The sequence below is a fragment of the Dissoconium aciculare genome, assembly GCF_010015565.1.
Source record: "Dissoconium aciculare CBS 342.82 unplaced genomic scaffold K489scaffold_14, whole genome shotgun sequence".
NCBI lineage: Eukaryota > Fungi > Ascomycota > Dothideomycetes > Mycosphaerellales > Dissoconiaceae > Dissoconium > Dissoconium aciculare.
Window position 1 is genome coordinate 484,135 of NW_022984964.1, and position 14,946 is coordinate 499,080.

Genomic DNA, 14,946 nt, shown 5'->3' on the forward strand with positions numbered 1-14,946 from the left:
ATCATCCTTAGAGAATTGCTTAGGCTTTCCGGGCGCTATAAGATCTATACGTTTAAGACTAGTAGGCACTGGGTGTAAATCTGCCTGTTTACCAAGCCTACACTTGAGAGAAACGCTGTCCTACATCGCCACCATGTTTCGCAATCGAGTGAGTATCCACGTTGCCAGCTTCACTGAAGGTCGGAGATACCCTTCAATTGCTCGCTCGTCAGTACATGGTTTGCCCGTTTTTCACTCAATCATGGACACGAGTCGATCTCGAAACTCGTCAACGGTGGTTCCTATCGAGGAAGAATCACTATCAAGCTATGATCCAGCCAAATATTTCCCCGTCAAAATTGGCGATGTGCTCCACGACCAATATTCAGTAAAAGTCAAACTTGGGTTCGGACGAAGCTCAACCACCTGGTTGTGCCAAGATAAGAGGTATATAATCGCAAAGTGACACCGTCCTGAGCTAAGTGCCCGCGCAGTCATGCGTTCAAAGTGCTGAAAGTCGGAACAAGCAACGCGAGCTTGCAAGAAGGCATAGCAATGCTTCACCTTCAGGATAAGCACGGCACGCTGGAACATCCTGGGAGTCATTGCGTGCGACAAGCTGAAAGCGCATTTAGCCTCTTTTCACAAACTGGGGAACACAAGTGTTTCGTGTTCCCTCCACTTGGTCCAAGTCTGCTTGAATTCTCGCGTCGACCCGGAGTAAGCTTTCATTTAGAACAGGTGCGATGGATTGCCACATATCTCCTGCATGGAGTCGCATTTCTTCATAGCAGGGGAATTGTGCACACAGGTATTTGATGATTTGCTGTCGGCAAGGAATATCTGCTCATAAACTGTACCTCAATACAGATATCAAATTGGACAACATCCAGATGACGCTTCCAGATCCGGAAGATGAAACACTTCGGTCATTCGTCAGAGCGGAGAAGGAGCAGCCAAGTTTCGTAAGCCGTAAAGAAGGGAGTTTGATATATAGCTCTCGTGAGATGCAACAAGACGAGTTGGGATACCCCATACTATGCGATTTGGGCTCAGCAGTGATCGCGAGTAGCCCAAGTCGTGGGCTCATCCAGGCACTACCGCATCGTGCTCCTGAGGTCATTCTTGGAGCGAATTGGGACGCGAAAGTTGACGTCTGGAACGTTGGAGTGCTAGTAAGTTCTCATCAATCGACGCAAAATCTCTGCTAATAGATAAGATATGGGAGCTCCTATTTGGGGAACGCTTGTTTGGACAGGAAAATGAGATTGAATCCATTCGTCTGATGGTCCGATACCTTGGGTCTCCACCCAAAAGCCTAGTCGAGCGATGTGCGATGGGTACCGATTTTTTCGATGAGCAAGGTACGCTTAGCGGTCTGTGATGTGGCTGAGCGCTGACATTCTTTCAGGATGTCTAAAGGGAGAGCGCCTAGATTACGTTTCTCTGGTGGATCGGGTGGAGTCAGAGAAGGCGATGCCGCTCCTGTTCGACTTTCTGAGCTGCGCATTCAAATGGGAACCTCGCGAACGATGTTCGGCCTCTCAACTACTAGAGCATCCGTGGTTGAAGGATACTTAGAACTCCGTGCATTCTAGGCTGGCCAAATTACGTGGAAGGACGCTCGCTCTCGGCGACGAATATCTCATGTCATCGCTTCACCCGGCTGCTGTCGCCAAGTATTTACATACCACGACTGGAAAAGGCATCATCGAGGGTGAATTCACTACCACGTTCCCTCGGGCCTTAGTAAGTAAATAGTGTACTTACATAGCTGTATAGATGGATATTAAGAAAATTGAGGGAGGAGAAGATGCTGATGGTGTCGGATGGCTTCATTTTAGATATTGGGAATCCGGAGTATAGGTCGTCTGGCTCATGTGGTTGAAGCGCATATAGTCGTTTATTGTTGGACTTTCACTGTGTACGACTCTTCTTGGAAGATCGCTGCCTGGCTGTGACAGCTTGTTCTTAAAAACAAATGCGTGTCGAAAGATTCTCCCTATGATGACGCATGCGCATAGAGTTGAGCTGCTGCTGCTGCGCCGCACGAAGGGATCGGCACTGAGATTACTTTCCTTTATTGTTCCTTGCTCATATTCTTGCTAGGGCTACCGTGAAGCCTGTGATGTTGTTTCAGCAGCGAGTTGCAAATTTAATTGTCACAACCCGAAGACCCTATTTATTTCATTACGTGGAAAGCGACAGGCAAGCGGTACATATCTATCAGAGCCATGTCGACAGTTCCAGACGACACTGTTCGCTGATGCTCGCTTTTGAGCAAAACCTTCTGCGAGGGTGCACACACCTAGGCCAACGTGTTTGGTTCTCTCTCATCGGATATAATTTCATCTTCCAGGCGTGGCGGCAGTGGCGCGCTGATTCAAGATCTCCAGGCCCTCACGCACGACCGCGGCCGACGTCTGTAAGGCCTCCGCAGCTGCTGGAGTCTCCAGGTCACCCGGAAGCCACCAAGGAGCCGCATTCTCAATGATTTTCTCAAGCCAATAGGAGATTTGCCAGGCGGACGGGACACTGTCGTCGGCGCCGGTGGGCAGGTTCGACGTGGGTGGTAAGCGCACGCCCTTCTCGCTGAGGCGCTGACGGTAGGCGACATAGAACTCATCTGGCCAGTCGTCGTTCACCCAGTCGTCGAGGAACTCGTCCCGAATGATCTCTGATTCGGCGCGGGTGAGGTAGTAGTCTGGCGATTGGGTGATTTGCTCGTAAATGTCCAGCTCGACATCATCCCAGAGGAGCGTGGATGGTAACGACCTCGGGTTTCTTCCCAGGTAAGATGCCACAAGGGACTCTGTGAGATCGCAGGAGCCTTTCTTGGTCTCGGTTTCGTCAGTAACTTGCAACATGGTCGTAGATATGCAAGCACGTATTGCTAACGAAACATTTGCAGTGCGAAGCGTAAAGATGACTTCGACAATCGAGTTTCGCTCTGAGTCCATAAAGTCCCAGCCTCGATAGAATCATTTACCAGCTACGCCATTGTCTTCCGAGGTCGGTATAGCCTCGGAACGCATTCAAAATGCGGTAGGTCGTAGTGCTCCAGCTTCGATGATGTATGAACTTCCAGATCAATTGCCCAAATAGGACATGACACTAGAAGGAGCCAACTCTAGTATGCTTGGGTAAGGTCATTACTGTTGAGAGCCGAACCGCCCGGATTGCGCAACAAAATAGACTTCGCCTATACATGCGACTTGATAGCAACCTTGGAACGTATCCGTGTTAGGCAAGTCATCGTGTGCAGTCTCTGAAACACACACGCGATGTCGGTCAGTCTGTCGGTCTGGACGAGATGACCAAGTCGACATCGTCGTAAACTGCTAATAATGTTGCATCGTTACATGATCATAAGCGACCGACCCTTGTTGATCAATGACAGAAACGCCATGAGCTGGGGCAGCGTCCAAGAAGAGCCAATGCAGCTGTTGGGCGGCGAGAATTTGATTGTGCTGCACGCCCGCTTGTCATGCCATGACGAAAACTGTTCGCGTGCTTGCGTTATTCACCTGCATGTGAAAAAGGGCACAAGCGGTAATTCGTGCGCGCTAAGCCCCATCAATATATTAGTGGGAATCAGTTGGGTTCACCCTTAATTCACCTGCACTTGACCTTATCAGCTGCAGTACAACACAACATTCAGCGCCTCCAGCCCCACACACCTCACGCTTTATTATTTTAGTAAATATCACGAATGACGACTGCGACCGCATCCATAACCATCCGTGCACTCCTCCACCGGTGACGCCACGAGCCAGCAGGACGCAGCAAGATCTTCGCAGACTCCCCAACAGATCGAAGTCCAATGCAACGAAACGTAATTATGATCCCATCCGATCGTGCCAATCCCTTGGTTCGTGAACGATGGTCAGAAACAAGACATGACCACCCCGCCGCCGCTACCTATGAATGCAGCCCCTCGCCTGTTTCGGCCTGTCAGGATTGGGACGCGCATGGCAGAATTCGAAGATCGGCGCTCAGGTATGCCATGCCCAGTGATGGATGATCTCAATATTACCGTCTCGTGCATACCAAAGCCCTAGGACCTGTTGGACCTGTCGATGCGATTTCCCCGTGTCTTCAAGAGATTGCGCCTTGATTAGGAGCGAGCGCCACTTTCTACAGCCATCAACATGTCGCAATTGTCGTTGCCCGAAGTCCGACTCGTCGACGCCCTGTCACAATTGAACCGCGAAAGGATTCCGGAGCGGGTTGTGCATGCCAATGGCACTGGTGTCTTCGGAGAATTCGAGGTTGGTCCTGCGTCGTGCATGCCGGAGTGCGGTGCAATTTAAGTCTCTCGCTGACCACGCTGTTGTAAGGTCACACATGATGTCTCTGACATCTGCAGCATGGATATGATGAGCGCGGTCGGGAAGAAAACCCCTTGCTTCGCGCGCTTTTCCACCACGGCGGGGGAACGCGGTTCGGCCGACGCTGTCCGCGATGCCCGAGGGTTCGCCGTGAAGTTCTACACGGACGAGGGCGTGTTTGACTTCCTCGGGAACAACGTCCCATTCTTCTTCATCCGCGACCCGCAGAAGTTTCCGAGCCTGGTGCATGCGCAGAAGAAGAATCCGGCGTCCAACCTGAAGGACGCCACGCGCTTCTGGAAGTGGGTCGTCGAGAACCAAGAGTCTCTGCACATGGTCCTGTGGCTATTCAGCGACTACGGCGCCGTGACCTCGTGGCGGCACATGAACTCCTACCTGGGCCACGCCTACAAGTGGGTCATGCCGGACGGGTCCTGGAAGTACGTGCACATGTATCTCGAGGCGGACGCCGGGTACAAGCTGCACTCGGACGACGACATTGCGCGCTTCGTCGGCGCCAATACCGACTACCTGGCCAAGGACCTGCACGACGCCATCGGCCGCGGTGAGTATCCCATATACACGGCCAAGGTCCAGGTCGTGGATCCACGGGACGTGCGCCGGTTCGGCTACAACATCCTGGACATGACGAAGCATTGGAACATCAACAACTATCCCAGCGACATGGGATCGATCCCGCCGCGGGCCTTTGGCAAACTCACATTGAACCGCAGCCCCGATAGCCACTTCGACCAAGTCGAGCAGGCTGCATTCTCCCCGTCGCGGCTGGTACCTGGCATCGAGCCATCGGAGGATCCACTTTTACAGGCGCGCTTGTTCGCTTACCCGGACGCGCAACGATATCGACTGGGAGCCCACAATCAGCGCATCCCCATCAACGTCGGCCCGAACCTCTCGCCTGGTGGAGGAGCGCCGGGAGATGCTCGTGCGGGTCAATCGTCGGCCTCCACATCGAAAGAACCTCGCAGTTTCACATCTCGATCCACCCCTGAGCACGAGCAATGGCTGGCGGAGGTGCTCTCGAAGAGCTCCGAAGAACTGGCACCGCTCGACTTGCACTTCGCCCGGACCTTCTGGACACATCTCGAGGGCGACGAGAACTATCAGGGATGGCAGGAGCGCTTGGTGAAGAGCTTGGCCGCGGACATCGCGGGCATCGACGCGGGCATCAGGCAGCAAGTCCTCGCTGTCCTTGGTAAGATCCACCAGGAGCTAGCGGCTAGAGTCAGTAACAGGACCGCAGAGCTGACGGGCGAGACGACTGTGCCTTCGAAGTCTGTCCCTGCTGCAACAAAGGAGGAAAGATTACGATCGCGGATTTAGATAGGACCGTAATTCGGCTCTACCTTTGTTTAAGTTGCTGCAGAGCCGAGATCCAATTCTGAACACGAGTCAACTTCATGCCTAGGTGGCAATATGCAGAATCTGCAGTAGGCCGCGAGTTGACACATCATTCGTCCGAGCATCGTCATATACATTAGATGAAAGTGCACCTGAGGGACACCGGTGAGAAAACCGTAGTCACCTCCTCCGACCGAAATGATTTATCGTCTTGTTATTGCCGATCTTGAGAAATTGGCATAAGAATCGATCTCATTATTTTCCATGGTTTCTAGTATGTTGGAAGAGTGACATTTTGAGAGAGACAGTCCCTTTGATCGCGAGCTGCCCTTTGCCTCCTCAGGGTTTGGAATCTAGGGCCTCACCTACTTCCACGCTCGGGATCAAAGGGTCCGACACCGCCACCGCTGACGGGCAAAGAATTCAAGTCCTCACAGCTGGCCGGGTTGGGAGGAACGGAACGAGCAGAGCACACGGTGCGAAGCGCTGAGAAGGGCATGTCAAATGGGCAGAGTCGAGACGGGCTCCTCGCACGTGAAACAAGATGAGGTAAGCAGGGCGGTCACCTTGTGGGTTGTAGGAAGAGAGAGCCAAGCAATGCCATTGCAGCAGCCCATGACAGCGGCACCTGCATGAGTGGCGGATGATGATGGGCAAGGGGAGAGGGAGCCACCACGCTTCACTCCATGTTGAAAGCCAGATTGAGTTTGATTCACACTGCAAGCCTCGAACGCCAAAACCTATCATCACTGCACAATGATGACTGTGGATAACGTGAACGGCATCACAAGGATTGCGAGGGACACTCGCTACTCCTCTGCGATAACAAGTTCGCTGTTAGGCGCATTGAATAGGAATATTGAAATTTTTTCCAGTGTCGCGCTACCCGTGAGGATGCACTTCATGGGTTTAGGCGTAAATTGATTGCGGACGGAGACCCCGGTGCTCCCGAAAGCCTGTTTCCAACTCCTGCACAGAGTAACGGAACAACAACAAGTACCGCGGGTGTCCAGGTGAATTTAAGCGATGGGTGGACCAGCACGTCGCGCCCTCGACTTATTGAATTGCCTTACTGCCCAGCACGCCCGTCGCCCGCCCAGGTATGGAAATCAAAGTACACAGGATGATCGGAGCTGATTTCGTGGCGTGTTCTCATGATTACACATACAGCAGCACGAGCAGCTAATATTTATAAGACGCGCACGCCCCGGGGAGGAATTCCGTCTGATATCAGCCGTCCGGGTCTACGAGATGAGTCAGCGGCACCAATGCAGAAGAAATCCTCTCGTCTGCGTCCAGACCCGACCGGCCGGCAGAATCAAGATTGGACCTTTACCGGCCAACAGTCTCATCACGGACAAGAATCCCTTGTTCTATGACCGCCTTGCCAATGCCCGAGGATCAGGCCGGCAAAGGGTGACACGATGGCCGAGGAAGTCCATAATCTCCTCGATGACAGTGTTGATGGAGGCGCTGATTGATGGCCTCGACGGGAATTGCTTTCGTTCTCCGTATATTTTAAAAACAGCAGTAATGACGGGAAAGTACCGAATCACTGCAACGGCGAGGCATACATGATACAAATAGTTCACCAAATTTGTGCGGACAGTAGTGCACACACCTGTCTCTCTCGTATATTATTATCCTAACCCGCGGTGCCACGCACACCTCACGGATCTGGAAAAAGCAGACTAGCGTCGCCCTGATCGGGCATGACCGAACGCCACGTGAGACTAGATCTGGGGCTCGCACTATTCCGACCAATCCATCTTGAACAACAACAGCAATCATCGCATCCAGCCTTATTGCAAGGCCACAGTGCTTCCCTGGTCACATAACTGTTTTGATCTCGCCGGGAAAAGATGCCCGCTCTGATCGGTCGGACCATGTCGACGAAGGCCAGATGGAGGCGAAAGTCTCCGTGCGGCTTGACTGGGATCGTATGCCCACGCGCGGATCTACGATGTCGTTGAAATCATCACTACTTATTTCTCCCCTTACGCACCTCGTTAGGATGGAGTTGTACATCTTGCATTACCGCAGCTGTCAACCGTTCATCCTTTTCTATCTGCCCCGTCGCTGTCGTATCTCCGGGAGACCGAGAAGGCCGTTCCTGTCGACATGCGTTCCACCTTTTTCGCTCAGGCCGTCATCGGTCTGATAGCCGCTGCGACGACCGATGCTGCCTCACTTCAGCAGAGAGCAGCGGCGTGTGCTCAGCTGCCTGCAGGCTCAGGCTCGAAGCCTGAACCCGACACCGTACCCGCGTTCCTTGCCTTGCCGGCGTTCTCGAGCGCTGCGAATGGAGCCTCGACTCCGGCAGCATACGTCAAACAATATGGAAATCTGCAGGGTGCTAGCATCATCACGTAAGTGTCCGGGAGATACCGTTCGTATTCACGGCTCTGACAATCCTCGTTGCAGGAACCAATATCTCGGCGTTTCGTTCTTGAAATCGTACGATGTCAGTGCCTGTGCCGCCAAGTGTAACGCCGCCAGAGGTTGTAATTCTTTCAACCTCTACTTTGAACGCGATCCATCTCAGGAACCCGGCAGCGGCAACTCGGGCTGTGCCAATCCTTGCAGTACGACGAATATCAAATGCGCCTTATTTGCAGGATCCGTCACGGCCTCAAGTGCTACCAACAAAGGACAATTTCGCAACAAGTTTCAGGTTGCGATCGCCGGTTCCAATGGCTACACAAATGCGCTCTACCTAGTCAGTCAGGCTCGGGGCGAGATCGGACAACCGAGTAACTCGGCACAGCCGTTCTGCTCTTCGATTCTCGGCTACACGACTCCTATCGTCACCACCACACTTGTTGCGACATCTACTCCGCTCATCACCACGAGCACTACGGGTGTCCAGACCAACTTGGCGACTATCACCGTCACTGTTCCATCCACAACAACTATTACCAACACTCTGTCTACTACGACTACGGTGATCTTGCCCACGACTACAATCGCCACCCAGGTCAATTCCGTCACAACCACAATCAACAGTCCTACGACCACAATCGTACCCACGACGACGACCATTGAGACCGTGACTCTGTCCTTCCCTACTACAATCTTCACAACGACGACAGCAGCTTCGATCGTAGCCGTGACCAAGCGACAGGTTACGCCTCTGGTGACTCCGTCGGTCCTGAGCAAATATCCAGGTAGCATCATCACCTCGGCATGCTTCCTTGCCGTCTCGCCCATGACGAAAACCAGCACCGTAACCCGCACCCGCACGTCAACCATCAGCACCGTCACTGCCACCTCGATTACCTCGACCACGACAGCTATCACCGCGACCGCTTTTGCATCTACTACTGTCAACACATTTGTGAGCACCACCAAGATCGGGACAGTCATTACGACCCCGATCATCACCGTCACTGCCACTGTCATCTCGACCGTGACGCAGATCGATGCCCCAGCCATCACCGTCACCAACTTGGCTAGTGAAACCGCCACAACCTCTACGACGCCAATTGTTACAGTCGTCGCCACAGCTACTCCCGCTCCGCCCGTCTGCACAGCGGACTACCACTATTTTCAAGTCGTCGGCGGCGCGTACAACGGCTTATATGTATTCTCTCAACGTAATGGCGACGACCCCAACTTGGATGTTGTTTTTACCCGTACCCCGACAGCTTGGTCACTGTCCAGCGACGGGGCCGTCTATTTGAGCCCCACGCGCGCCTTCAGCTGGTCCTCTAGGCCCGAAGATCCCTACTATATCCTCGCCAGTACAGAAGCTGCCAAAACCGCGAACCAATTTTTCACCACGTACTGCTCCATCCAGCCCAGCAGTGCCGTCGCCAGCGTGCCCGGTGCTACCGGCCAACTCGTCTGCCGCCGCACAGATGGGACGCCGACCAGGTTCGTGACCTGTGCAGGTTACGGCGAAACTCTCTTGCAAACCGCCACCGACGTATTCTGCGAGGATCTCGCGATCGCTGCCATTCCGGTCACTCTGGCCTGCTAGGTCGATGTTGTCATTTGGCGCCCTGCGCACCAACTTCTTCTCATCGACCACAACCCATCATCTCGTTACATTTTTCTTCAAGCGAAACTGTGTAGATACTCTCTTCAGCGTGCATAATTAAGCATTCCCCCGACCCAAAATTCAATTTTATCTATATTGTGATCTGTATTCACTCCTGGCGTGCGGGCCATTGTCAACATGTACGATGCACGATCTTATTCGCACGATCTTGGGCTCATACATCGACTTTCGTTGCATTGAGATCGACTACAGTATACTATAACGCGACAACAATAATTCCTCGGGCGCGCTTGTGTGCCAGGATTTCCATGTGCCGATGACGTAGGTCACAATGTTTGGAAAGCAATTCGTTTAACATGACGGAGAATTACAAAAGAGAACCACAATCCGCATTACTCTCACACGACCTAATCTCTCAGTCGCTCCAAGTAACACAATCCAGACACAGCTTGAAAACATTATACGATCATCACAACAACGACATGGCGGACAGAATCAAAGAGACCGCCAAGCATGAGCTTGAGAACCTCAAAATTGCAACCACCGAGGGTGTCAAATCTGGAGCATATGTGTATCCCTTCAGAGTGCGTATCGCGCAAGATCCATCACCCGTCAGAGAAACGCGTCGCTGACATGAACAACAGGGAATTCTCTTTTTTGCGACCCACAAGGCGCTATGGAAGCCTTTCGCGAAACGACTCGCGTCGACGCTGACCCTCGGTGTCGGCGTCACTTCTTTCATGTTTTTCTTCACCTATCTGCCGCAACTGGCAATCTGCTTCTTCACATCCGGCCCATTGGCCGCCGTGACGACCGCACTCCTGGTCCTCAGCGAAAGCAGCACCCTCACAATGGTGCTCTCGAAAGCGCTCTTGATCGAGGACAGCCTGATTGACACCTTTGACGGCACCCTCGTCGCCCGCGGCCAGCAGACCTTGGTCGCTCGCGAGCGCCAAGTCGACTCCAACAAGGCCGGCGATGCAATCTCCCGCCTCGGCAAGTTGGCTGGCAAGCCCTTTGCCAAATTCACGCCTCAGGCGATTATCCGGTACTTCATGTACCTGCCGCTCAACCTGATCCCGGTAGTCGGTACTTTCATCTTCATGGTCCTTCAGGGCAAGAAGTACGGCCCCCACGCGCATGGACGATACTTCCAGCTCAAGGGCATGTCTCGCGCCCAACAGGAGAAATGGATCGAGCAGCGCCAGGGTGCATACACTGGGTGAGTGCGCTTCCAAACATGAAACTCCCATCAATGCGAATAGCTGACCATTCCAATGACAGCTTCGGTGTGCCCGCCGTCCTCCTCGAGACGATCCCGATTGCCGGCATCTTCTTCGCCTTCACCAACACCTGCGGTGCCGCCCTCTGGGCCGCGGATCTCGAAGCTGGACAGAACACTTCTACGGAACTCAAGGACCAGGTCAACAAGGCTACCGCGGCGAAGTAAACACCCGACCTTTTGTTGGAGATGCGGTTGACTTCGTACTATAAATTGCTCCTGTATGAATCAGGTGTGCAGACAGAGCATGCAAAGGCTTGCTCATAGATTCCGCGCCAATCTCTCTTTGTGACAAGAGACCAACTTGATCAAAAACGCGGTCTGCCTTTGAACAAAAGAAAACGACGAGTCCGAACGAACTTCTAGATCGGCCTGCAGGTTGAAACCGATCCGAAAAATTACGGGAAACACCCTTACGACTCTGCGATGAATGAGCGATTTCTGTAACTTACTCTGTGGCACAGGCTCGAAGAAGGGGAGCTTCTTGAGCCAGAGCAATGTTTTTTTATAGAGGAGCTATTCGATCTAATCAAGACGGGAATGAAATCGAATTCGCCTTTCTTCCATTGTGAAGAAGCGGTCCCGTCTATGCATGTACCAACCATGACGCCTATGCGAGATCGTCGCCGAGGGAGGCGTTACGAGATCCATTTCATCAACATCGCGTTGAGACTTGCTCGAAGCTACTACGGGGAAGGAACAATCACGGGACGATCTGAAGAAATCAAGGGTTACGGGTTGTGACCGTGAGACCTGCTTATTTCGTGTGCTATAGGCGTGCCAGAAATCAAAAGGAACACGAACTCTGAAGAACCACCACCGATCAGGTAGCTGAGACCCACGTGGCAGTTTGGTTCCTGGCCGGAAAACAATCCAAGGACCCGTACATTTCTCCACAGCCGCCACATCTGCAAGGTGTCTGATAGATGACTCAGCTCGAGTCAGAATCGAAGTCATAATAACCGGAGTTGTACGGCGAGTCCGATTCAGTCGTGGCATCATCTTCGTCCTGGTCACTGTCCTTCGACCACTTGTCCAGGGTCGCCCGCTGCTTGAAGGAGACCGGGATCTTGAGGTCGAATGCCGCGCGAGTAATGTGTCTGATCTTGTACCCGAAGGTTCGGTAATGCGAAATGACGAATTGGACCGCGTTGTAGATCTTGTTCTTCTCGAGCGTCGAGTCGGGGGTGAATCGGTCGGTGAGCACATAGTACACCAACCGGAAGGCCGAGTCTCTTGCAAGCCTCTTGTTGCCGGTCGTGTCCTCGTAATCGTCGGATTTTCCAGCTTTCAAATTCGTCGTGATATCGTTCAGGGTTTGATTTTCCAGGACATCAACGCCAAGCTCATCGATGGTCTTACAAAGTGCTTGGTAGGAAAATATATTTGTTCCGAGGCTGCGAAAGCATTGCCGAAAGCCAAGGTCCACGCCTTTCAGCAACACGTCGAAATATGGAATCGAACGGTAGAGCTTTGTTTCGGAGGACGATAAATCGTGCCCGGAAAGCGCAAAAGACGGAAGAGCTGGGAACTTGGCCATGTTCACTCGAAAGGTGTCGCTGCCAATCCGGACTTCTGTGCCACTTTGAGCGAGAACACTCGTCTAAAAGAAATGTCAGCATGTGTATAGAGGATGCACATTCGGTCAGTGTTTACCTCTTCACGCAAAGTCGGAGATTTTGCGGGCTCCTCAGGCGAGATCGAAGAAGGTGGTGGAGCCATCAAGATGGGATATAAGTCCTCTGGCAGCATGTCAACGGCATCAACTGGTCGTATGGTCAGCAATTTTTGTGCAGCACTATACTCTATCTTTGCATGCTTGAAGTCCTTGACGGCATCTATGATTCTTGACATCAATCTCGCCAGCTTCTGAAGACTGGATTGATGAGTAATTTCCCACATCGTAATCTCTGCCTTGACATTCTCCACGTTTGGCACTGGAAAACGACCCTTCGTGTAGAGTGCACGAACCAAGAGAGGAGTCTGGGATATCCATAGCTGAGGTACAACTTCTTGCAGCGAGAGGGGTTTGTGGGAGACCCTAGTCTTGACCTCGAGGGTGTTCCCGATCGGTACCAATTTACCGCGCTTGACAAGGATGAGATCTGAGCCGGATGTTTTGCAACTCTTCGATGCAGCGATGGAGAGACCTACGAGCTTATCCAATATGTCGCTGTCATCGACATCCGACCCGCCGTGCGCCCCGACAAATCCATCAGTCGCGTGTCTGACAAGATAATTCACTCCAAAAAATTGGTAGCCGACCACTCTGTAGTGACCAGTACTCTCGCTGATCTCACACTTCGTGTATGCTTTTTCGAATTCGTGGCCATAACCACGGAAGTCGTTCGGCCCAATAATTTCTTGGGTGTGAGCCTCAACTCTGTTGAGAACAACGGCATCGCCGATGCATTCAGCGTCGATCGTGAAGTCATCAGAAGCGTGTTTGTTGGTTGCGGGATCAACAAAGGATAACAGCTTGCGGAGGTTGTTTCGATCGCTGATGATGCCGACATCTCCGTAATTGAAGTTCGGATGTTCTTCCTGAATGGCACGAAAAAGCGGCTCCATCGGGTATTTTGGGTGCCGAGCGGCATTCTGGGCGATGTAGAATAGCCCAGTGTCTTTCGGTAGCTGTTTGGGTAATGATACATCAAGCCATCGCGGAGGCATTCCTGGGACCGCGATCGTGGGATGGAGAGCTTCAATCCAATTGTACGACGCGAGGTGCTTCACGTCAGTGATCTTTGCATCCTCATGCGGCGCTGTTGGCATCAAGGACGAAAGGCTGATCTCAATTGCAATCTTTGTCGCCATCTTTGATAGGCAAAGGAGAATATCGGGAGAGGTATTCGCCTTCGTCGTTGCAAATCAGAGGGATTGAACGCGATATTTATCTCGGATCAAGACCCCCCTGATTGTCGGAGTAGCCCATGATACGAGTCCTGCATATCCTTTGAGGTTATGAAATCCACATTCTCCGCCAGCGGCGACTTGAATGACTTCCCGACATGAGGGTTGCTGATGTCCCTGCACATGGCTTTCCTTCAGTAACCTGTGCGTTCGCACCCTTCCATGGCGCAGCGGTCCATTCTGGACAGCACCTATTCGGACGCATGCGTTATCGACATGAGTGAGTTGAGCATCGATGCGCGATATCTCCGGGTGAGGGTGCCAGATCAAGCGCACGTCGGATCTTGAAGACCAATGAGAGGCGACGAAATTGAGGCCTAGAGGTTGTTGATGAAATGAGCTGAGCACAACTTCTATCTTGAAAACCAATGAGAAGCGACGAAATTGAGGCCTAGAGGGTTATTGCGGCGAGGATGAGCTGTTGTACTGCAGAAGCTCTCACCGCGGCATCTGCGAGAGACAGATTCAAGGGTTCCCCACCTGCGCCGCAGCCCAGACCTGCATATTTTGAGGCCTAGCTGTCGTCAGCGATCATCCTCGGAGCCAACAGTGCTCTGTCGAAAGCGCTGTCGACGAACATATATAAAGATATTTGAACGACCGCTGGACCGTGTTTTTTGGTTCTGCAGGCAGCGTGCGCGCTCCTCACCCCGTCGCTCATTTTCTAATCATCGTTCTTGCTTGACTTTGGCATTGTGTTGTTTCCATTTGTCGACATCTTGTTTCTGGCCGTCCTGGGCTTTCAAAGCAAGTGATACTCCAGCGAAGCCCGGCCGATTTCTCGAGAACAGCTAGCGGATCCGAGGGCAACTAATTCCACCTACTCTATCGCGACTGAACTGCCCTTTTGCGATCCCTCCTGGCTCGATAACACGACCTCAGCTGGTCCTCTCCCTGTATTCGATCATCGTCGAATACCCAAACAGCCCATCACTGCCGGACAGGATGTCGCTCGACAATCTCGTATAACAACACAATCACCTCCACAGCATCCCAACAACGACGACACTGGCCTCGACGGACCATCACTTTCTTTCCATACTGCGGAACAAGCAGATCTTTCCGAAGGAACACAT

At 52.5% G+C, this 14,946-nt stretch overlaps 6 protein-coding genes across 6 annotated transcripts; 4 read left to right on the forward strand and 2 right to left on the reverse strand.

The window, feature by feature from the left end:
- The first annotated feature begins 81 nt into the window (after positions 1 to 81).
- On the forward strand, positions 82 to 1,873 carry K489DRAFT_384131 (kinase-like protein). The gene is made up of 5 exons (XM_033605785.1): positions 82 to 426; positions 474 to 790; positions 850 to 1,154; positions 1,199 to 1,343; positions 1,391 to 1,873. The coding sequence occupies exons 1-5, from the start codon at positions 134 to 136 to the stop codon at positions 1,558 to 1,560; spliced, it is 1,230 nt and encodes a 409-aa protein (XP_033456255.1). The 5' UTR covers positions 82 to 133; the 3' UTR covers positions 1,561 to 1,873.
- A 14-nt stretch (positions 1,874 to 1,887) lies between these two features.
- Positions 1,888 to 3,413, reverse strand: K489DRAFT_384134 (uncharacterized protein). The gene has a single exon (XM_033605786.1). The coding sequence runs from the start codon at positions 2,937 to 2,939 to the stop codon at positions 2,328 to 2,330; it is 612 nt and encodes a 203-aa protein (XP_033456256.1). The 5' UTR covers positions 2,940 to 3,413; the 3' UTR covers positions 1,888 to 2,327.
- A 236-nt stretch (positions 3,414 to 3,649) lies between these two features.
- K489DRAFT_384136 (catalase-domain-containing protein) lies at positions 3,650 to 5,868 on the forward strand. Its single transcript, XM_033605787.1, has 2 exons — positions 3,650 to 4,250; positions 4,320 to 5,868. Exons 1-2 carry the CDS (start codon positions 4,131 to 4,133, stop codon positions 5,652 to 5,654), a joined length of 1,455 nt encoding a protein of 484 aa, XP_033456257.1. The 5' UTR covers positions 3,650 to 4,130; the 3' UTR covers positions 5,655 to 5,868.
- Positions 5,869 to 7,488: 1,620 nt separating this feature from the next.
- K489DRAFT_434539 (uncharacterized protein) lies at positions 7,489 to 9,815 on the forward strand. Its single transcript, XM_033608559.1, has 2 exons — positions 7,489 to 8,041; positions 8,097 to 9,815. Exons 1-2 carry the CDS (start codon positions 7,794 to 7,796, stop codon positions 9,652 to 9,654), a joined length of 1,806 nt encoding a protein of 601 aa, XP_033456258.1. The 5' UTR covers positions 7,489 to 7,793; the 3' UTR covers positions 9,655 to 9,815.
- A 342-nt stretch (positions 9,816 to 10,157) lies between these two features.
- Positions 10,158 to 11,125, forward strand: K489DRAFT_326065 (uncharacterized protein; the record flags this gene model as incomplete). Its single annotated transcript, XM_033601879.1, has 3 exons — positions 10,158 to 10,259; positions 10,320 to 10,897; positions 10,960 to 11,125. The coding sequence occupies 3 exons, from the start codon at positions 10,158 to 10,160 to the stop codon at positions 11,123 to 11,125; spliced, it is 846 nt and encodes a 281-aa protein (XP_033456259.1).
- A 763-nt stretch (positions 11,126 to 11,888) lies between these two features.
- K489DRAFT_326409 (uncharacterized protein) lies at positions 11,889 to 13,732 on the reverse strand (the record flags this gene model as incomplete). The annotated part of the gene is made up of 2 exons (XM_033601903.1): positions 11,889 to 12,529; positions 12,622 to 13,732. 2 exons carry the CDS (start codon positions 13,730 to 13,732, stop codon positions 11,889 to 11,891), a joined length of 1,752 nt encoding a protein of 583 aa, XP_033456260.1.
- Between the last annotated feature and the right edge of the window lie 1,214 nt (positions 13,733 to 14,946).

What these genes read in the sequence shown, in the direction of transcription:
- K489DRAFT_384136 (XM_033605787.1), top strand. Translation starts at nt 4,131, where the DNA reads ATGTCGCAATTGTCGTTGCCCGAAGTCCGACTCGTCGACGCCCTGTCA. An exon ending in GTGTCTTCGGAGAATTCGAG is followed by an intron (nt 4,251 to 4,319) that starts GTTGGTCCTGCG and finishes CGCTGTTGTAAG; the next exon opens with GTCACACATGATGTCTCTGA.
- K489DRAFT_384131 (XM_033605785.1), top strand. Translation starts at nt 134, where the DNA reads ATGTTTCGCAATCGAGTGAGTATCCACGTTGCCAGCTTCACTGAAGGT. An exon ending in TGGTTGTGCCAAGATAAGAG is followed by an intron (nt 427 to 473) that starts GTATATAATCGC and finishes GTGCCCGCGCAG; the next exon opens with TCATGCGTTCAAAGTGCTGA. An exon ending in CAGGGGAATTGTGCACACAG is followed by an intron (nt 791 to 849) that starts GTATTTGATGAT and finishes ACCTCAATACAG; the next exon opens with ATATCAAATTGGACAACATC.
- K489DRAFT_434539 (XM_033608559.1), top strand. Translation starts at nt 7,794, where the DNA reads ATGCGTTCCACCTTTTTCGCTCAGGCCGTCATCGGTCTGATAGCCGCT. An exon ending in CAGGGTGCTAGCATCATCAC is followed by an intron (nt 8,042 to 8,096) that starts GTAAGTGTCCGG and finishes TCCTCGTTGCAG; the next exon opens with GAACCAATATCTCGGCGTTT.
- K489DRAFT_384134 (XM_033605786.1), bottom strand. Translation starts at nt 2,939, where the DNA reads ATGGACTCAGAGCGAAACTCGATTGTCGAAGTCATCTTTACGCTTCGC.